Here is a 22057-nt window from a genome sequence, read left to right as displayed (position 1 = left end):
AACAGATGTATGTAGACAGATGGGATATAAAGCAGAATATGGAGATTACAATGTACCAAGAGAGACCTCCAAGAAAAATATATTGTTGACTTTCTTTCAAGAATAATTTCCTAGTCTAGTGCAAATTATGTTACCATAAGGTATTTCTTAATCCCTTTAATTATGTACGTACTGGTACAGTTGGTTTTAAATGTGGAACTTAAGTAACGTGATAAACTCTGAATTTAGCAAAAATGTTAAAGGCTCTGCAGCTCTGAATATGGGCACCAGAAGGGGACAGGTGATCAGCTGGACCCTACTTGTCAAGATCAACCCAGATGTTGAATTGAAAATGAGCAACTGCTTTGCTAGGAGTTTGTCCTCCTTTTGATGATTTATCTAAAGTGGTTTTATAGCTTCCAAAGTTGGTGTTGATTTAATCAGTGCACATTTTCTTCTAGACAAATTTTTTGAGTGTTAGGTTCTCCTGATAGTGTTAATTGTTCAGGGCAATTAACTTAACCAGATACAGAGCTTTGAGTTTTCTAACATCTCTAAAGAAACTCTTAATAAGACTTTTAATCTCCAGCACCTCCTGAAGGGTTCTGCTTTTGTATCACAGCTTTGCCTCAGGCCAGTTTAATTTCAAATGTGCTAAAACTGTCTTCTACCATCAACTTAGAGCTGCTGGTGCTTACAGTTATCCAGAAATGTAAGAAAAAGACTGGGCCTGGATTCTGTGCATTTGGACAAAACACAGCTGACTTTTTACACCTACTAAAGTACAGTTTCAGACATTGTTTCTAGTAGCCTTGTTTCTCATGATACCTGTTTCACAGTATTGAAAATTCACACAAAAATCTGAATTGTGTCAGGTGTCTGTCTTTCCTCTGTGGGGCACTTCAGGTAATGCAAACAGTTTAAAAACCTACACAGATAAAGCCAGATTTCAAAACATTTCAGGATTTGCAGACTTTAATGCCTGAGAGACTGTAATACACTTCTTTACATTATTATTTGGCAGATTATTATTTGAGCAATTTAAGGAGTTATGTGTTCTCCATGCCCATATTTTTACCTGCTCTATGTCTAGACAGAGAGAGGAAAGATTAGTGTTCTATTAAAGCATTAAAAAAAATGCAAACTTATGTCTGTTATTTTGCAATGCAATTGGCAATCTTGATTGAAATTTAAACAGAACACTGCAGATCTGATACCATGCATGCTGCAATTGTTTATTCACTGGTAAAATCAAATGTCATTATGTACAATGTAGGCATTTATTATTACAAACATATTTTAACATAATGCTTTCCCTTACAGATTTTTAGAGCTAGAAATAAAAATTCCCTTATGCCAGGCAGTTTTGAACTGACAAGTATCTTTGGAAGTTAAAATAAATGCAGCAGCATTTTTGTAGCAAGGTCATGTCCATCCCTCTGGATGTAAATGCACAAACAATTTCAGTTCAAACTTCAGGCCAATAGGTTGCTAAATGCAGTTGCAGCCCAGTGATGCAGTCTCCATCATTTCTTTGTGAAAAGGATGAATCATGCTTTGATTCAGCCTTGTTAACTGGCTACAAGCTCAGGGCTCAAATTGCACCACAGGCAAAATATTTTTTAAAATCCCCAACAGATAATAGGCATTAAACTGTCTGTACTTAAAAACTACACTGAGTGTGACAGAAAGATGTGACTGGCAATCTACTTAGGTTATCTTTTCTAGTACCCGTGTCTAATAATAAATGTTAACATTACTGTAGCACAGAAGGCCTATCACAGAAGAACCTAGAAGAAAATTACTGTGTTGGGAATAAACTTCAGAGAACTTACTGTGTGGTATCTCTGTTTAGAGAAATCTTCATTGTGTTTTTGCCATTGCTTCTGCTTAGTAATTGCAAAGGGTTTGTCTGCAAAATTATCTAATTCTCACAGGGAGGGTTCATTGAAGGTGATGACATGCTATTTTCAGTATATGTCTGGGGTTTTTTCCCCATAACATTCACTGATAGACTTGATACAGTGCCTTGCAGTAACTTTCATTCTCCCAGCAGGTATCTTTTTTAGATAAGATGCTCCTCTTTTTAAAAGGATTTTGGAAGGGGAAAAAAAATGGTGGGACATAGCCTTCAGGTGCCCTGGACTGTTTTTATCCATGCTGTGGCTGCTGCTTGACCTGGGGAGGAGTTTTAAAACGGTTCTAATTCATTTTCCATTTGTGTGTTACCAGGTAGTATTTACTGTATCTGTTACTCATGAGACTCATGGAGAAAAACATTATGCAAGAGTAAATCACTGTCTTTGAATTGGCTAAGAGAAAGGATTTGTAAGATCAAAATATTGTGGGCACTGATTAAACTGAGAGATCTACAATGCTGCTCTGGTTTATTTATATCTATACTTTTAAATAATTCAGTCTTTTCAGAGCATTATGGCAGTTTTAAAGTTAAAATATTGATTGGTGGGTGTTCTGCTGCTCTCCGAAAGGTGTAGAGGCTTTCATGTCTGCATCTCCTCCTCTCAAAGTTGCAATCTTCGTAAAGGAGGCACAGATTAAGGATCTCCAGCTAATGATTCAGTGCTGTCACCTGATGGGAAGAAGTAATTTGTGAGGGGGTGGGGTTACAACCCCTCTTTTTGTCTTTTCCTAAATACACAGTCCTTAGGCAGTTTTTACATCTTTTAGTTGCCTTAAATATTGTAGGAGACTAAGTGACTGCATACAGTCTCCTCTGTGTAAGGAAGAGTACATGTACTCCCTTGCTTCATAGCGTATCTTTTTCCTCAGAACAACACTGTCTCCTTACAAAAGACACTTTTCCCCAGAAGTCTCCTAAAGTAATGAGCTTAAATTTGGAAGAGTGAGGGAATTCCAGCTTCTTGCATCTTTCTGTCTGCTGCTGAATGATTCATATCTGTTGTGGTTCTGTTCACACACAATAGCAGGATCTATCCAGGGAAGGCAGAAGCTGTTCCCTCTGGCCGAGAAATAGCGATGCTGTATCTTGTCTCAAAACAGATATGAGAAAATGGTCCATATTCCCTTGGGATGCTCTTCTGTATTGGGTAACAGGTTGGAATTGTAACATTTCAATGAGGTTGTATTCTTGTTTTACAACACTCACAGCTGCTGCAGCCACTGCCTCTGAGGTCTGCAAACTCCAGTGTCCTTACCCCAGACTCTCTGGTTGCTGCTGAATTTTACCTTAACTAGAAGTCGTTCACTCCATGTAAATGATGGGGCTTTCCCCCACCTGTGGCCACATAGGCTGCATGTTTGGGACTAGCAGGAGCCTACTGCAGCTAGCCTTATTTCCTCTGGTGAGAGTTAGGTCCAAGTCTGGCAGTGGAGCAGTGCTGGAATGTGGGAAGCCTTGGATTTAGGCCAAGGAGAATTAACTGAAGGTGCAGCTGAGGCTTAGCTGCTGGGTTATGTGTGTGTTCTCGGGGTGAGCCCCCTTCTGCCTTTTCACTAGAGGTGTAGAGGCAGGAGGCCAAGAGTCAGTGCTGGGCCAGGCAGGGGAGAAGGAGATTGATTTCTGCCTTGTGGGTAGAGCCTGTGGGAGGTGAAGGGGAGTGAAATCAAGCCTATGGATATAAAACCTCAAGTGGCCTGGCCCCTACTGTGGTTGGGCCTGTATTTCTGATTGGGAGGAGGCAGGACCAAAGCTGAATGGACTGAGAGCCTCTCTGCAGGTCCTCTGAAACACTCACTTCTCTTGGCTGGCTACACAAGGCAGGCTGAGTTGTCTGTCCTCTTTCTTGCCCAGTCCAAAGAGGCAGATATGCATGATTAAATGAGGGACTGCTTTAAGGTATAGGTCTCGATTCCACCCAAAATTAAAAACTTCTGATTTGGGATATGATATATACACTGAGCATGTATGCAAAATTAGTATGCAAAAAGCCAATATTCTCCAGCTCCTCAGATGTATTAACAAGTAAATCAATCCTTACGTATCAACTGGTTTAGGAAGGGTCCCTGGGACAAAGCCAGCTTTTCCCTTTGGAGGCTGAACCTTACAGTTTTTTGCCTACTGTGAACAGAGCAATCTCCACAGGAAGGATGGACACAGGCTTGGTCTATAGTTGAAGATGTAGCCATAGCTTACCTTTCCAATTCCTGCTGCACTCACAGCATCTCGTTTCTGCTATCTGAACAAGTCCAGCATTGATGTTCAGCTGGGAAACAGGTTATATTCTCCTGTATCTGCTCAGTGCTACAGTATTGGCTGCCTGTAGTGTGATTAGCTCTGTGCAGAATGCTTATTTCTTTCTAAAACTTAATCTGTCTTGGGTGTTTTGTTTTGTTTTGTTTCAGCTCAATTTGCTTGTTGAGTTAACAAGAGACTCTGAGATCGTGATATGTCACTTATCAGTTTTCAGTGCAATGAAGTCTGCTGCAGCAGAATGTCTGAATGTCTTGGGTTCTTGATATTCACAATATTTTAACATTTTCAGCACCTACATACAGAGCGTGGCAAGTGGTAGTTACAAACCAGCGGCACTGAAATAAACACAAGATGCAAACCTGTGTGGTCGTACCAGCCCGTGCTGCCGCGGGGTGTGGGCCTGTGCAGAGCTGAACTCCTGGCGCATCCCAGACAGCCTGGGGAGGCTGTCCTGGGCCTGGGCACAAAAAGAGAGCGGCCAGCCAGCACGAGAAAGGCCCTGCAGGAGACCAGGGCTGTCCCCAGATCTCTGTTCCTGGGAAATGGGGGTTCAGCCAATGGAGGAAAGTCTTGGGGTTGCGTTTTTTTTGGAGGTGTTTGGTGATATCGGTCTGGCATGTGGCGTGGTTTGCCTTCAGCAAAACAGAAGCCATTTGGTGAAATGGTAGGATTTGAGTCCCCTGCCTTCTCAGAAGAAGGGAGCCCTGTGGGAAGGCGCTGGCAGAGGTGAGCTCAGGGCCCTGGGACCTGCCCCAGTCCCGCTGCCCTCTTTTGCTGGGGATGTGCAGGGGACAGGGAACAGCTTTGGAGGCTGCGGGGATGTGCAGGGGACAGGGAACAGCTTTGGAGGCTGTGGGATGCCTGGCGCTGGGCTCGCACCTCCCTGCAAGCCTGAGGGCAGGAACAGGAGCTGCACCACGCTCACACAGCATGGCCAGAACAGCCCCACAGGTGTCCCCCTCCGCGGGACCATGCCATGGGTCTGCTTCTGTGCCACGGAAAAGTGACAGAGCTTTGTCCTGTTATCCAACATGCCTGAACTAGAGGGATTGCCAGTCTGAGAGATTGCACACCACACCTCCCCAGCGGGAGGAGGAGGAGAGGCAAATAGCATCTCTCCCAGATTTCAGGGGCTTGCAAATAAACCATGGATTTACTGGGTGGTAGGTTTTTTTCTTTTTTTTTTTTTGGTTTGTTGTGGTTTTTTGTGGTTTGTTTTTTTTTTTTTTATCCCATCCAGACGACAGGACAAGCAACAATTTTAACATGGGACTTAGATGTTTCTGTGTGTATATTTAAAAAAACAACAGCAAAAAACAACAAACAAGAAAACCCCAAACATAAAAAGCGAACAAAACCCAAACAAACAAAAACCCAAACAAGCCAAAAAACCGAACAAAGCAAACAAACCAAAACCAAAGCACCAAAAAAATTTTAAAAGGAAGGGAAGACAACAGGCGTACTCACGACTTTGTCATCCCCTTCCCAGAGGCACCATGGGCTCCAGCGACCTCTCCGACGGGTGTCCCTGAGGCAGCCCGGCCGTCCTTGCGCGCAGGGAGAGCGCGGGCTCTGGGATCGGGGAGGGGGATGCGGGATGCGGGATGCGCCCCTGCCCTTCCCCGGGGAGTCCCCAAGGCGGCGCCGGCGGCCGCTGGGGGGCGCCCGCGCTCCACGCTCGGCCCCGGCCCCAATCCCGACCCCAATCCCGGCCCCAATCCCGGCCCCAATCCCAGCCCAGGCCCCAATCCCAGTCCCGGCCCCGGTCCCGGCCCCGGCCCGTGCCGCCTTCCCCGGACCGGAGCGCTGCCCGCGCTGAGCTCGGCCCACGGAGCGGGGCGAGCGGATTCTCCGTGGGAAGCAGAAACAGGACCCCCGGCTCCAAACACGCTCCAAGCCCCAGCGCTGCCTGCTCCCCGTCAGCCTCGACCCCGGGGGAAGGTCGGTCCCCAGCCACACCAGCGGCGGAGCCGTTTCTCAGAAGCAATGGGAAGCCGTCTCGACCCTTGCTGCATCTTGCGGGATTTCTCCTCGCGCAGGCAATTGGCAAAGGTTAGGAAACGTCTTTAGATCCCCTATAATCCCAGTTTAAATATTAAAAGTATAAGCAGCCTAGGCCCAATATTTACCTATGTAACTCCATAGATTTCCCTCCAGACCTGGACTTCTAAGAATTTAAGGGATGGTTTGCGTTTCTTCCTTTTTTTCCTTCCCCCACCTATTCTTTATTTTCCCCCCATCCCTTCGAATTTATTTAACAAACTAACCTGAAGAGGAGGGGGGAAAAGCCAACCAAAAAAAGGGCACTATTTTTATGACCGAGAAATAGCCAGTCTCCCTGTCTGTAATGTGAAAGGAAGGCGAGATTCCATCCCCGCTGCCCGCTTTGTCATCGTCTGGGTTTAAGTGGCCGCCACATCAATACAAAAGGCCAACACACACACGTCCCAAAACTCGACATAAAACCTCAATTGGCTCAATAGTGAAGATGGGTATTTCAATAATGAAATAACCTCCCTGCTCTGGTGGGGTCTGGGTTCCACTCTGTACCCCCACCGTGCTTCAAGCTGCAACTGCCAAGGAAAAGGGGGGGAAAATCTCTCAAGAAAGTGTCTAAGATAAAACTAAGTCTCAAACGAGATTAAGGTTTTAATTACAATTCCCTATCGAAGTAGCATGTTTGATGAATTGATCCTATCAATTAATAGTAACCTTAATTTAAAACTTATGTAATAGCTTTGCGTGAATTATATTTCAGACTATTTTTGTTTGTTTGTTTTTAGGAAAAAAAAAAAAAAGGTTAATGCTACAACCACAAAGAACCAAAGCACTAGCAGAAGAAATCATAAAGAAGAAACGTGTTGCTTTGGCTAGAAGTAATTACTTGTGAACTCTTTGGGGGTGTTCTGTCTGGTGGTGGTGGTGGATACAAAAAAATGGAGGTTCTTTTAGAAAGGGAAAATAGATGGATGTTTCTACCCGCCAACGATATAATTTCATAATAATTTTGGCCCACCCTATATTAAAGAGAAAAACAAGATAATTGGAACATGCATCAACAGTTTTCCATGAAATAAGAGTTAAAAGAAGTAATAGAACTAATCACTGTCTCCTCAAATCAAGTAGAAAACATTTCAATGCACTAATTAGAGTAATTAGAATAATAAGACTGCCTATATGTGGTAAGACAATGTGTACAAACAACTTTATTTAATGTATACTGGTAATCAGCGATGCGTGCGTGCTTGAATGCTTAGTGCAATAAAATTCACCCCCGTCCGCCCAAACAATCAAATACAAATTAGTTTAATGATTGTGCCTGCTTGAACGTCTTAGAAATCCACAGGCAGAGGGAAATAAATAGCACCATCCTTGTTTGTACGTCTCCCCTACTGACCAAGGAGCTGATGCCTCCATGGACTTGGCAATGAATGACTGTAGACATGAATGAATCAAGGAGGAAAAGAGAATTAATGAATGAGTCAGGCTGGCTAAAAACAAGTCCTAACTTTTAGACGGGCGCCTCTTACAACTCCCGGGACGGGAGGAGACGGGACGGGGAAGAGGAGGGGGAGAGCGGTCTCGTCATCACTTTTACAAGCTGCCTCTGCCTGCCAGGATTTACCGCCGTGCGAGGAGGAGGGGGAGAAAACCGGCCGCCAACTTCCTACCGGCCTGCTCTCTTTTTATTCCTTAAAAATGACATCTGTGTGGACAGGCCCAGGGACACACGGGGCAGTACAGCTCAGCCCGGCCGGGCGGGACGCTGCAGCCGGGCGGGGGCTGGAGCCCGGCGCTGGGACGGCCCGCAGCGCCCCGGCCCTGCCGGAGAAGCGATGGGGCTCCGCGGGTGGCCCCCACGCACTGCATCCCCACTGGCGAAGGGAGGCAGAGCTCCTGCTCCGGGCCGGCAGCGGCTCTGCCCCGGCAGGGGCACGGAGGGGGCCAGGCAGACACGGGCCAAAACCGCGGCGTCTCTGGGGCGAAGGGGTCCTGGCACCCCCTCCCCAGCCGGGGAGCAGAGCCCGCCGCCGGCCCGCCGCTCCTCCCGGCAACGCTGGCACGGTTTCGGCCACTCTGTTGCCGCTGTCCTTGCCTCATCCCTCTCTCCCTTTGCCCGCCGACGGGAGCACAAGGTCCGACGCCTGCGTCCCGCGGGGATGCTCGGTCTGGCGGCATTGGCACAGGGCCGCTGCGGGGCCGCGCTTGCGGGGGAAGGGGCTCCGCGCCGGCACGGGCGGCCTTCCCGTCCCCGAGGGCCCTGCGTGAAATCCCGGCCCTTGCCCGAGTTTCGGAGGTATTTACAGGGAGTTTGCAGGGAGAGAGAAACGATTCGAAGGAAGAGACCCACAGCGTGGGCCAGGCCACGGGCCGAGGCCGACGCGTGAGAATCCACGCGCTGCAGCTGGGACTCGCCTGCCGGAGAGCCCACTTGTTTGGTTTATAGTTTGATGGGAAGCCGGGTATGAAGATGAGTCTTCGCTTTTTGTTTTACCATTTCTGCTAAAGAAAGCTTTGGCTTTACCCTAACTAATTTTCCCAGGAGAAGTGCCCGCTCCCCCAGCATCGCCCGGCAAACTTGCTTCTGCGGAACATCTTCCTACATCCCCGACGGCAGCCCGGCCGTACTCGAAGCACAGAGTGCCAATTTAGCGTATACAACTCTGAAAATTTGGATTTTTATCTTTTCTGTCTCGAGATTTAAAGCCAGAGAGGCAGCCAGGTCGCATTCCTTCCGAAACGCACAATAAATAGACACCCGCCCGCTGGAGCAGGGGAGGTGGGAGAACCACGATTCCCAAGACAGACCCCAGCGCCTAGGCTCCGTTCTGGACGCAGCAGAAGGCCGTCGCTGCCCCGTCTACTGCCAAAAAGCCGCGGGCAGTTTCCTTCTTTCCTCACCCTGCACTCCTTGCTCCACAAGGCGCTGCCCAAGCTCTTGCTGGGGCTCCCCCAATGCCCGCCACCCTCCCCCAGTGCTGTATCTACGGCCAGAGGTTTAAGCTGGACTAAGCCCAGCTCTCCCGCCCGCCGGTGATCGCTCTCCCCTGGGCCTCATCGCCCACCGGAGGCCGTCGCCTCCCTTTCCCGTCCTCTGTCCCCCTCACCGACGGCACAGCAACAAAGAGCCACCAAACCTCCAACAACGCGGCTTGGGACAGCCCCGAGGCCTGGGGCGGCCCGGCAGGCAGGGGTAGGCAGCCGAGGGAGAGGGTTTTCCCCCACCAGGTCAGCCGGAGGGCGAGGAGCAGCCCCAGGCTGTGGCCAGGAGGCCGGGAAGGCGCAGCAGCCGGGACCGTCCCGCCCGACCCTCGCTCCCGGCGGCGGCCAGGAGCGCGCTCGGAGCCGCGGCTGGAGAAGGGGCCACGCACTGCCACTAACAAAGCCCGACGGAGAGACACCGCGGCCTCTGCACCCGCCAAGGCTCTCAAAAGCTGCCCAGCCCGAGAGTAACACCTGGCTGGACACCATCCCGGCCTGCCCCGCAACCTGCGGAATTTGTAGGATGATTTCCCCTTCCTCTGCTTCTCTCTTTCCAAACCCCGTCCCCCACTGCCCACTCTCGGGAAAGACGGCGCAGCTGGGTGGCGGCAGGAGCTCCCCGGGCAGGGCAGCACCGACTACTGCCTCTCGCCCCTGCGGGGCTGGAGACACTGGGGGTGACAATCAAGACTGACAGACTTGAGGATATACAGTCTCCTCTCGCCTTCCAGTTTCGGCCTCCACCAGAGAGAGAGCGAACCGAGGAAACAGGGCTTTTGTTGTTGACATCTGACCTACGACAGAGTGTCCCTGCCTGGAAATGAGAGCGAGGGAGCCCGAGGAACTGCCTCACACCCTGACATCCATCTGAAGAAGGAGCATCCTGTGGCTGCTCCATTTCCCCGTCTCATTTCTTTTAAAAGAGATCGAAAGAGATAAAAAGAATGACCCCCGAACCAGCCGACCTCCCCATAACCAGTCTGGAAGGACGAGAGAAGTCTCTCCCGTAAGGTCGGCCTCTCGCTGGGCAAAGAGTCCCGGAGGCGCAGCCCCGGGACCCCCTCCAGGGCAGGCCCGGCCCCGAACAGCGACCGGCCGCGCCACCCTGCCTCCGGCGGAGCCGGCCATGCCCGCGGCGCCGGCCTGCCCCGCCGAGCGAGGCACAGTCCATCCGAGCCACCTCTGTCCGCCCGACACCGGAGCGCTCCCCGATAGCGGGGCCCTGTCGTCAAAGGCGAAATATTCCCTGGGCGCCCACCCGAGTGTCCTGCAGAGGGCAGAGGCTGCTCGCTTTCCGCAGCCCGTTCCGCGGGCTATTGACCAAGGACTTTTAAATCCATACCCAGCTTCAACATTTTACCCGTCAGCACGTCTGCGGTCACAAAACACTTCTTCTTTCTGTCACTTCTCTTCGAAACTATTGATAAGATCATTTAGCTGAATCTGTTCGGGATGAGTGTAATATTGACTAGAAGTTAGAAAAGATGATTAAATCTAATAAGCCTAGAAACTATCGCGAAGGAGGGGAGGAGGGGGGCGGAGAAGAGCAGGATATCGCACTTAGGAACCCGAGCCAGCCAAGAAGGACCTGAACGCACCGCCGCGCCTGCGAACACCGCGCAGTTGGATGTCGCTTGTCAGCGCGCCAGCCCCGCGGGTCCCCAGCCGGGACCCCTCCGGGAAAACGGGAAAACGACCCACTCGTCACCGCACGGAGCCGCAGACACCTAAGTGAAACCGGGGCCACCGCCGCGGGGCCCGGCCCGGCCCGGCCCGGCCCGGCCGAGGGCGCGCAGCCCTGCTGGGCAGCGCGTTCTTCCTTCCTCTTTCAAACGGTACTCCCATCATTAAGCCCCGCCTTTTTGTTTTGCTTTTTTCTTTCTCTCTCTCTCTCTCTTTTTTTTTTTTTTTTTTTTTTTTAAGGAGTCAGATGTTAAATTATAAAAAGGGACCGAGAAGAGTCGAACCTTGCCTTCCGCCAGAACATGCAACAAACCTGAGATCTCCCCACCAGCATCAAAGGCAGGACAGCCCTACCCGCACAGAAATCAATGCTCCAAAACACACGGCTGTGGTTCATCTGCGGAGACACAATGAACACAGCTCCCGAGGCTCTCCTTCAAGACCCTGAAAGTTATAAGCGTGGAACCTCTCGGTATAGGCATCAAATTTATTCCAAAATTTCCATTAAATAGAAAGTAACGGCGGTGCTTTTACACAGAACTCAGCTCAGTATAAGTACTGGGGTCTTCTCCCTCCAGATCTTAAGAACTATGCAAATCTGTGCTATCTTTAAAAATAAAATAACGATATTTCAATAATTAGAAGAAACTATGAAGGTATTGTGCATTTCTGTTTTATGTAGATAATAAAATATTACTTTAACATAAATATATAAGGATCTCTGCGTTTTTATTTTTCCCCACAAGCACATCCAAATGTACCAAAACAAAGTATTTTTAAAGAGACTGAACAAAAAAAAAAATTACATCCCATATAGATTTTGTTCACCTACTCATTTAAAGCTACAGAAAAACAGTTTCCAGAATCTGTTTGCTTTAAAAGAAATAAATATACATTGAGGCAGGCCACTTAAAAATGATATGAAAATATTTCCCTGGGTAGCATTAAAAAAAAAAAAAAAGAAAAATAGACAAAGAAAACATTGAAACTATTTCTGCATTTCAAAGGACAAATATTAAACATATATACATAGTGGTAAGGTTTGCGTGGTAACTTTTTTTTTAGTAAACCTATTTGGAGTTTGAGGTTTTCTCAAACATCCTCTCAACTCCGTTGTCTGACCTTACACACATATTAATAAGTGTCTGAAAGTTCATTTCCTCCCTTTACCACTGGATCTGCCCTGATCTGATTCACTTCACTAGGCGCTAGTCCTCAACACTTTAAATAACAAGCAGCTCAACACATAAACAAACAAACAAAAAATTTTTAAAAACCAAACAAAATTAAAAAAAAAAAAGAAAGAAAAGAGAAAAGCTTGGTGCCCGTATCTTTTTAACAATTGTTGGAAAACCAGGAAAAAGGCTAATGCATGTGCCTCTTAGAAATCATCATCTGTCTTACCAAGAAGAAAGAAAGAAAGCAAGCAAGAAAGAAAGGGAGAAAGAAAGAAGGAAAGAAAACCCAGTGTCACAGGCATTTTAAAAGACAATGAGAAACATATTCTAAAGCCTTAGCTACTGAATGCAATATTTATAGGAGAGTTCTGCGAGAGAATGCTTCACTGTTTTTTCTCCATAATTGTCCAACACTCAACTAAGTAAACTTTTAGATTATAAAAATGCTTTGTCTCTATAGCACCCGTTTGTGCTGACTAAATGATCCCTTTATGAATTTATAACTATCATAAAGTTCCTCTAATGTATATGCATAGCTGTGTGTGTGCATAAGTATACAAACACGCACGCAGACACACGCACATACATGCGCTGCTCCGAGGTCCCGCTCCTCTGCTTCCCTTCAGAGCTTTTTGTTTTCCTTTTTTTTTCCATTTTTTTTCCTTTTTGTCCCCGTGGGTTTTTCTCTTTTTTTTTTATTTTGGAAAGTTAACCATTTCTCATCAAGATAATGTCACGAAATGCACTTTAAAACTATTAGCGAAAGGGGGGGGGGGTGGGAAACACGGATTGAAAAATGGCATTTTTTCCCCCACTTCATTTCATTCCCCAGTGAAAGACACAAGGCTGCCCAAGTTAAAACTGGTCCTTTCCTTCAATAAATTATACCACAATCTGACCAAAGGACAAGGGGAGGATGGGAAGGGAGAGGGGCTGGATACAAATAGAAAATAAAATAAATATGGAAAGTAAAGAGAAAAAGAAATGCACACAGTCTCTGTGGAGAGGAGGGGGCAGCGTGTGTTTACAGGCAGGTGTAAGTACCCGACCCCCACCTCGGGCCCAGCAGCTCCTCAGACTCTCCCTGGCTCTGCCTTGAAGTAAAATTGCTCAATAAAAGAAAGTTTAGAGGCTGATATCGGCCCGGGAGGCGAGACTGGGGATGCCAAAGGCACGCAGGGGAGCCGCGGTGGGAGGAGGAGGGGAAGGAAAGGGCGCTGAGGGGGCGGTGGTGGGGAAGCTAAATAATTCCCTTTCCCCTTCAAGGAAATGCCACTTTCTCTGGGAAAACTCTGGAAACATACTGTTCCCTCTCCGCCTTCCCCACACCAGGCCTTGCTTGCCAGCACTGACACGGTCTGGAAGGGTTGCACATATTTTTTTCCTCCCCCTTTGGTTGCGCCTCGACCCCTGGACACACTGCCTGAAAATGAAGTTTACTTTGTTGATTTGCATTATTCTCCCTTCTCCAAACTCGACTCTTGCCATTGAAGGCATGTATTAAACAATTACGAGAGTCACATCTCTGGAGAATGGAAGCTGGAGATGCATATATATGTGTATATATAGAGATTATATATATATGTGTATATATGTATGTCTATGCACGCGTGCATATGTATACATACACACACATATACTATTTTTTTTTGCTATGGTAAAAGGAGAAAATAAGCATTACACGTATTTAAGAATACTTGTTTATAACAAAAGTTCACATATACACATAAAGCAAAGGCTAAAACACAGTAACATATTGTAGACTGGTCACTGGTTGACTTACGCTCACTGTGGAAAATGCAAGTCATTTGCAAAATTAAGGTCGGAAAGGAAGGGGGAAAAAAGAAAAAATAAACATTTTGTTTATGTAAACTTCGATTTTCTTGCAGTGCAAATTCGTACGGTTAAATACTGTCTACATCAAAAAGGGATAGCTTTTCAGTTCTCTTCCTTTCTTTTTTTTTTTTTTTTTTTTTTTAACATATATTCATACAGGGGATCCACAGAAAATAAACACAGCAGCATGTGCCAACACCGAGCGACATTCCACAATGCAATCTGCCTTTGTGTGGCGGGAGGGGGCTGCGGAGGGGACCCGAGGTGGCTGTGCCCCCCTTTCTCCTCCGCCCCCTCCCCGGCAGGGCAGCGCCGTATGTTTTGGCCAGCGAATGAGGGAGTTTTGTGCGAACCGCTTCGCCCTGCGCCTGCCCCGCCGGTGCCTGCCGCTGCCCTGCCGGTGCCTGCCGCTGCCCCGCCGGTGCCTGCCGCTGCCCTGCCGGTGCCTGCCGCTGCCCTGCCGGTTCCCGCCTGCCTGCCCGTGCTCGGTACCCACTCCACTCCCGTGCACGGGCACTCGCCTGGAAAGGTCAAAATACAGCATCACACCTTCTACAGTCTAAGGGACAGTGTGGTGCAGGTGCTTTGTCTGTCTATCTGTCTGCCCGCTGTGATTCGCGCTCGCCCTCTCGCTTACTCGCTTTTTGTTTTCTTTTCTTTTTTTCGCGTTTGTTTCTTTTTTTTTTTTGATTTTTTGTCTTTTTTTTAAGATAGGAGAAAATAAAATTTAAAAAAAGAAAAAAAAAAGAAAAAAAAGGACAATCAAAAGTTGGGGGAAGGAGAGGAGGAGGAGGAGGAGAGGAGGAGGAGGGGCCGGGCGCCCCCGCCGCGAGTTCACTGCACGGGGGTCTGCACCCCGTGGTGCGGCGGCGTGTCCCTGCTGGCCCCGTACACGTCCTCGGCGCCCGGCAGCGTCCCTCCCGGGGGAGTCATGCGCTTCTCTTTCTGTCTCCTGTTACAAAACCACACTCTCACCACCTCCTTCTCCAGCTGTAGGCTGTCCGCGAGCGAGGTGATCTCCTGGGCGGAGGGCTTGGGGCACTTGAGGAAGTGGCTCTCCAGCGCGCCCTTGACGCTCACCTCGATGGAGGTGCGCTTTTTCCGCTTGCGGCCCTGCGCCGCGATCTTGTCTATGCTGGTGGGGCTGCCCGAGGAGGAGTCCGCCTCCTCCAACCACTTGTTCAACAAAGGCTTCAGCTTGCACATGTTCTTGAAGCTGAGCTGCAGGGCCTCGAAGCGGCAGATGGTGGTCTGCGAGAAGACGTTGCCGTAGAGGGTGCCCAGCGCCAGCCCCACGTCCGCTTGGGTAAATCCCAGTTTGATGCGCCGCTGCTTGAACTGCTTGGCGAACTGCTCCAGGTCGTCCGAGGTCGGCGTGTCCTCGTCGGAGTGCGGGTCGTGGTGCGGCGGCGGCCCGGGGGGCGCGGCGGTGGCGGCGGACGGTGCCGGCCCGGCCGCCCCGGGGTGGGGGCCGTGGGGCGGCGGCGGGTGCTCGGGGCCGTGGTGCGGCGGCCCCGGCGGCGGCTCCTCGTGGGCGTCGCGCAGGCCGTGGTGGTGCAGCCCCGGCTGCCCGGCGCCCAGCATCCCGTTGACGGTGAAGCCGGGCGGCTGCGAGTAGAGCAGCCCCGCCTGCGCGCCGTTGGCCGCGGCCATGCCGGGCGGCAGGTGCGCCGCGCCGCCCGCCCGCCACGCCGCTGCCGCCGCCGCCGCCGCCGCCGCCGCGTGGTGCCCTCCGCCGCCGCCGCCGTGGTGCACCAGGTGCGGCGCCCGCCCCGGCGGCGGGTGCTGCGGCGGCGGCAGCTCGTCGCCGCGCCCGCCCGCCTGCACCACCGCCGGCTTGATGTCGGGCTGGCCCAGCGCGCCCGCCGACCAGGGCGCCTCGCCGCCGCCGCCGCCGCCGCCGCCCCCGCCGCCGCCGCCGCCGCCGCCACCGCCGGGGCCGCCGTGGGACAGCGCCGCGATCCACTGGTGAGCGTGGCTCAGCGGGTGCCCGTTGCTCTGCAGCGCGTAGTCCGCCTGCACCAGGGCGCCGGCGTCGCGGTAGCCGCCGCCGGGCTGCATGCCGCCGGGCGGCTCGGCGTGCACCATGGGGGAGCCGGAGGCGAGCAGGCTGTAGTGGTTGGAGGCTGCGGTCGCCATGACTCGCCGAGCCGCACTGATCGCGCCGGTTAAAGGCGCCGCGCATTTGACAGCTACTTTTTCGCCTCGGGCGCCGCGCGGCGCCCGCGCCCCCCCGGCCCGCGCGCCGGGGCCCACTGCGAAGGCACGCGCGGCCGCCCCGCCCCGCCGCCGCACGCCATTGGCTCCCCGCGCCCTGACGGACGCCGGCGCTCCCGGCGACCGCCGCCGCCGCCGCCCGCCATTGGCGCTCCCCGCCGGCCGCGCCCCGCCCCGGGCCCGCCCCCGGCCCGCCCCCGGCCCGCCCCCGCTCGAACCCAACTCCGAGGGGGAACGGGGCGCGGGGGAGCGGCGGCCGCGGGGTGGGGGGAGCGGAGGGGAGGGCAGGGGCGCGCCGCCGCCGGCCCCGCCCCGCCCCGGCCCGCCCCGCACCGCACCGCACCGCACCGCCGGCGGGAGGATGCTGCCGCTGCCCGTGCGCCCGCCGGCTCCTGTTGCTCGCGCCCCGACGCGCGTCTCTGCGCGGAGCGCGGCCGCGCGGAGTGGGTGCGGGTGCTGCGGGCCGGGGGGTGCCCGCCTGCCCGCCCCCAACTTTCTCAGCGCCGCCTCGCTGCCGGCCCCACCGGAGCGGCCCGGGAGCGCCGCTTCCCCGGGGACGGGGAGCGGGCCGCCCTCTGCCTGTCCGCCGGCCCTGCCCTGCTCCCGGCACCCGGTGGTCGCCGGAGCGCTCCACTCCTCCCGTGATGTTGGGGCTTCGCACTTCGGCGCTGCGGGGGTGGTTTTGTTCTGCTTGTCCCGTCCCGTGGGGACGGGACGCCTGCGGGACCGCCTCAGCGGCGCTGGGGACTCTGCATGGATGCGGAAGATGGGCATGAGAGGGTGGTGGAAAAAGGAAAAAACAAATAGGGAAAATAGAGGGGGATAGGGAAAAGAAAAGAAGTTGCGGCCCGGACAGGAAGGAAGGAGACCCTGGAACTGGATTCGGATTTCCTAGGAATGAGCAGCGCCAGGCTGGCCGACGCGAAAAGAGTTCGCTGCCCATTTTTGAGCTGAAAGCCATAAGCTTTGTCTCGAAAATAAACTGCTCATGGGGATAGGTGCGCGTCGCAGGCTCCCACTATCTTCATCGAAATAACACAATAGGGCGGACCGGGGAATTTATTACTACTAACAAGAAACAGCTTTCTTCTGCGAGTTGTTTATAAATCATCGTGTTTAACGTGAGCGCTGGAAAGGCTCTTTGCCTGGAAATATTCCTCTGCGTGGGGGTGTGGAGGAGAGGGGGGATGGGCTTCTGCACATAAACATATACACAGCAGCAGCATAAACAGGATATCCAGTGCCCTGAGACAAGGGGCGCAGCAGGAGTTACCTCGTTTCGTTAGTTTAGCGGCGTATCAAGAGCTCCTTCTGCCGGGGGGTGGGGAGGGGAGGGAGGAGGAGAAGAAGGAGAGGAGGAGGGGGGCGCAAACTTTGTCCATGAAAGAGTGGAGAGTCTTCCTAAGATCTGGGGGTTTTTTTCCCCCCTTTCTTCGAGGTGCAGGCGAAGGAAAGAACAATACTGCCTTTTCTTGCGAGGGTTGCGGAGAGGGAAGTCTCTGAAGTGAAGCTGTGCCTTTTGTTTCCCGTGTGTAAACAACTGGGCACCCAGGAATTTTATAATTTGATGCTCATTTTCTCGTCTCTCTCCTCCCAATTAGGTGTAGACCAGTGAGTTGAAACAAAACAACAGGGCAAGTCCGCAGCAGGCTTCTGCCAAGGCATCGCGGGGACCGTCCTGGGAGAGCCGCCCCACTCTCCGCGCCCGGGCCAGCCCTACGGCCCCGCTTCTGGGGCCGCCGAAGCTCCGCCGGGGGCGGCTTTCCCGCCAGCCCGCCTCCACGTCCGCTGCCAAAAGTTCTTGCGTGGACGAGACACGAGGGGCCACGCATCATTTTCAGAGCGAGGTTTTCACGCGGGCGCCTCCAGCGTGCGGTGCTCGCTGAGCACGGACCTACCCCGGTGGTCGCCGAGGGACCTCCCTTGTGCCCCACGGCGTGTGCACGCCCCACGGACAGCTGGTCCCCGTGGAGTGCCGACGGCACCGCGCTCCCCGCGGCTCGCCTCGACCAGGAGACGGGACACGGGGTCAGCGAGATTCAAGCAACACTTTTCTGGGGGGAAACCCCTCCGGGCCTGCCCCAGTCGTGCATTTCCCCGGCCCTCTCTGTCCCGCCCGGCCCTCTGGCAGGTGCTGCCTACTACGGTCACCGTCCTGCGTGCCTCTCCCCCCGCCTCCCCAGCGGCACATCTCACGGGCTGACGGTAATCACAGTTACCGAAGTAGCGGCCTTAGGAGGCGGACAAAACCCCGTCTCCCCGGCACAGCCCCCCGCCGTCCCTCCTGCCCCCTCCCCGGCGGAGCGCACGCCTACGGAGGCGCAGCTGGGAGCAGCGAGGAGCGCGGCCGGTGCATTCAGAGCCGCCGCAGACTCCACCTCCTCGTCCTCCCCATCATTGTTAGCCCTGTCATTAATACCGCTCCTTAAGCATCCTCCGCTCCCATCTCCCCCCGTGGAGAGGAGCGCCGGGGAGCGGGGAGCGAGCGCCCGACCGCCGGTCTTGTCGCCTCGCCGCTGCCCGCCGCGGGCTCCGGCTCCGATCGCCGCTCAGGTCCGGGCCGCTAGGGATGTAAAAGAGACAGTCATGTGGCCCCTTTCTGGCGGAGCTGACCCCGCGGGATTAGAGGTCTCACCAGCCTTTCTTTTCTTTTCTCTGCTCGCATAAAAGCAGGTTGAAGGTGATGCGGTGTCTTGGGCAGACACTGCAGTGTTTTGATTCAGCTCAGCCCTTTTCACTGTTCAAAGCAGCTGTTCAAATACTAGGGCTGCTTACTTTGACGTGAAGAAGATTTTCAAACAACCCCAAAAGCTTTGAACTGACAGGCCTCCTTGATATCTCCTTCATTGCAGCGCAGCTACTCGAGAATATTCGCTATAAAATACATAGAGCGCCACTTAACTGGAGCTGAGTCCTGGCTGGGAGGCGAGGTGCTGCATACACATCAGGTGCATCCAGAAGGGCGCGGGCGGGCTACCGAAGTCCTCTGGCCGCCCCCCGCCGGCCCCCCAAGCTCCCCACCTGGGGGTCCCTTGCCCGCCACCCGCCCCCAGCTGCCGCGGCGGGCTCCGGCTGACGAGATGTTGGGCTCCCTGGTGTTTCAACTCCGTGCGTGCCGGAGAGAAAGCTGCATTTCCAGCAGCAAAACAAGAGCACGGCTCGTTCCTAGCGAGCCTCGGCTTTCAGCCGCCGCTCGTCAGCCTCTCCGGCTTGGGGGGCTGGGGGAACGCTCCCCAAAAGCGCGCTCCTCTGTGCGTTTGGATGCGTGCGGCTGTAGGCTGGGGAATATGTATTTGCATATGCCTGTTGTGTTTAGAGGTGAAAAGCTTTTTTTTTTTTTTTTTTTTTTTAAATTCTGCTCTCCAAACCTTGAGATAGACGCAGCTGAAAGGAAAGGAGGAGGGGGAGAAATCCCCGCGCCTCTTTTCCGCGTCTCTATTATCTACCCATTAGATGTTGTTTTAGGAGGAAATGCTCCAGGAGTGCAAAGACGTGGAGAGTCGCTCAGAGAATTGCTGGGTGCAATAAACGTGAGACTCCTGGTGCTCGCTTTAAAGGCCAACTTGGAAGATTTGTGCTTATTGCTGGGGCGCATTTAATGCACCTTTTGTGAGATGGGATTGTTTTGATCTCTGCTTCCTTTTTAACCTTTCTCTATGAGGTATTCAAGCCTGTGCTTTCGTGTGGCTCTTTCCAGTGTTGCTCCGAGGAGTCTGATTCGGCGGAGAGACCCAAGACATGAATGAAACTTCAACTTTAAGGGCCTGCGGAGAGACAAAACTGAGGCCGGGGCTTCACAAGTGATTGCTTTAAAAAAATCCAATCTACACAAAGAGGCAGCTGGCTGCTTTAATGAAAACTGCTTAAAGCGGCAAGAACCGCAGCCTCAGGGATGTATTTATAAGATGACTCAAAAGCTACACTTTCAAGTTGCTTCTCCTCAGGGTAGATATAACAAACACATTTAACTAAGAAATCTAAACAAAAAGGACAGAAATTGATAACTTTGATTGCACAAGCTCACATTACCCATTGAAATTAAAATCCTCCATCTAAATAGATTTCTCCATCTATCTCTAGAGAAAACAAAATCTCTCCTTGCATATATAGAAATACACACGTGTACGTGTAATATCATGTACATTTTTGCCCTGCTAGAATACTGATTATCCCAGAAGACAGAACCTAGAAAGGTGTAGAATTAGAAAAAAAAAAAAGTTCCTGTAAAGTTTGCATTAATGTTCATTTCCAACATTCCTCACAACTCTATTCTTCCGGCCGCTCCATTCATCTGAGAATCTGCTATTTTATCTGCATCAGTGTTTAAACTAGTGGGATATAATGTTCTAAGTTCAGTATTTGAAATTAAATTATTTGAATTCACCGATATTAATCTTTTCCCTTCATCCTCCAGTTCTGAATCTTGTCATTAAAAATGATCCACCCTTTGTAGTCCGCAAGTGAATATTTTATAGACAGATACCGCTATGAAGACTTCTAACGCAACGTCAACCAGTCAGACTTAGCTGTTGCAGGGATTACTTTGAGTAATTTATCAAAGGCAGGCTGCTAAATTTTGAGTGGTGAATATGAGGCCTTGGGGGAAAAAGAAGCAGAAGAAGCAAACGAAAAAAAAAAAGACGAATTCCATCAGTCTACGAGATAAATTCTGGTTGGAGTTAATACAGCTTGTTTATTGAATACTTGGAGACAGCCCCAGATGCGATTGGTGCAACGGAGTTTGCAATTTAGTGTTCAAAACCCTGGCTGGGAAATGACCGCCCCGTGTTGGAGCTGGAAGGGCGTTTCTGTTGGCGTGAAAAGCAGGTGAATTGGAAGGAGAGGAGAGGCGATTCAGCCTCTCTGGCTCGGGAGAGCGGTCTCACAAAGGTCTTTCCAAAGCCTGCCCTGTCCGCACAGTTGTGCAGGACGAAAGACAGCAACAGATTTTAGGAAAAAAAAAGAAAAAGAAAAAAGTAGCCAGTTTTCTCTGACAAATCTAACGGTCGCTTTTCTGTTTGTTTTGTCAGTGCTCACGCCTGATGGAGACAAACAGACATCCTCGGGAAGAGCTCAGATAAATTGTGTCCCTGCTTCACCGGGCGACATGATCCTCCCTCCTCTCTTACAGCTTTCAGGACGCTTTTGGGCACGACTCCCGCTCCTCACTCTGAGAAGCGCCTTCTTAGAGGGGTCGCGGTCGCCACTGCCCCACTCCGCAGCGGTGCGGAGCGCTCCAGGCTGCGGATGGGGCTTTTCGCCAGGAAAGAGGCGAGCCCGGGAGCCGGGAGCGGAGCCCCGCTGGGGCCGATGGCTGCACCGCTCCGGCCCTGGGCGGCCCCGCACACGGGCGCGGGGCTGGCGGTGGCCCAGGGGCGTTCTGCCAGCCCCTTGTCAAGGCGGCTTAGGGAATCGGGACCCCTCTGGGGGGGGCGACTTCTGTGTCCCCCCAGCTCTCAGCCTCAGCCTCCCACGTGGGGGTCGACACAGTGCCGGCGGGGCTGAGCGGGATTTGCACGGGAGCCTGCCTCGGAGAGGCGAGAACGGGTCGGGGGTGGGAAGGGGGGGGGGGGGGCGGGCTGGAAACTTTCTTTCGCTTGGCGAGGAAGAAGAGGAGCGAGGCGAGCAGGAAGGCTGGCCCATTGGCCCATTGTCCACAGAGGGTGCATTTTTGTCAGGCTGGCGTTGGTTGCTATAGTGAGGAGGGAAGGGGAGAGAGAGAGGAGGGAGAGGGAAAGAAAAAAAATACCCGACCCTAAACCAAACAGAGGAGCACAGTTCGCCTCCCTTCGCTCACCCGGCTCCAGCCGGTAGCGCTCCCCGCTCCCAACCAAAATAAGAGCGGGCCGCGGGCCGACCCAGGCTCCCGGTGGGGCGAGGAGCCTCCGCGGCCCCGGCCCCGCGGGGCGGCCGCCCCGCCCCGCCCCGCGCCCTCCGCCGCCCGGCCGCGGGTGCGGCGGGCCCGGCCCGGCCCGGCCCGGCCCGGAGGGGTCCGAGCGCTGCTGGC

The 22057-nt window shown here is 52.6% G+C and overlaps 1 protein-coding gene across 1 annotated transcript; it reads right to left on the bottom strand.

The window, feature by feature from the left end:
- Nucleotides 1–11290: 11290 nt before the first annotated feature.
- On the bottom strand, nt 11291–16082 carry POU3F2 (POU class 3 homeobox 2). The gene has a single exon (XM_030267630.4). It carries the CDS (start codon nt 15970–15972, stop codon nt 14668–14670), a length of 1305 nt encoding a protein of 434 aa, XP_030123490.1. The 5' UTR covers nt 15973–16082; the 3' UTR covers nt 11291–14667.
- Nucleotides 16083–22057: the final 5975 nt, after the last annotated feature.

Source organism: Taeniopygia guttata, chromosome 3 (genome assembly GCF_048771995.1).
Source record: "Taeniopygia guttata chromosome 3, bTaeGut7.mat, whole genome shotgun sequence".
In the NCBI taxonomy this organism is placed as follows: domain Eukaryota; kingdom Metazoa; phylum Chordata; class Aves; order Passeriformes; family Estrildidae; genus Taeniopygia; species Taeniopygia guttata.
This window is presented reverse-complemented; position numbering and strand designations above follow the sequence as displayed.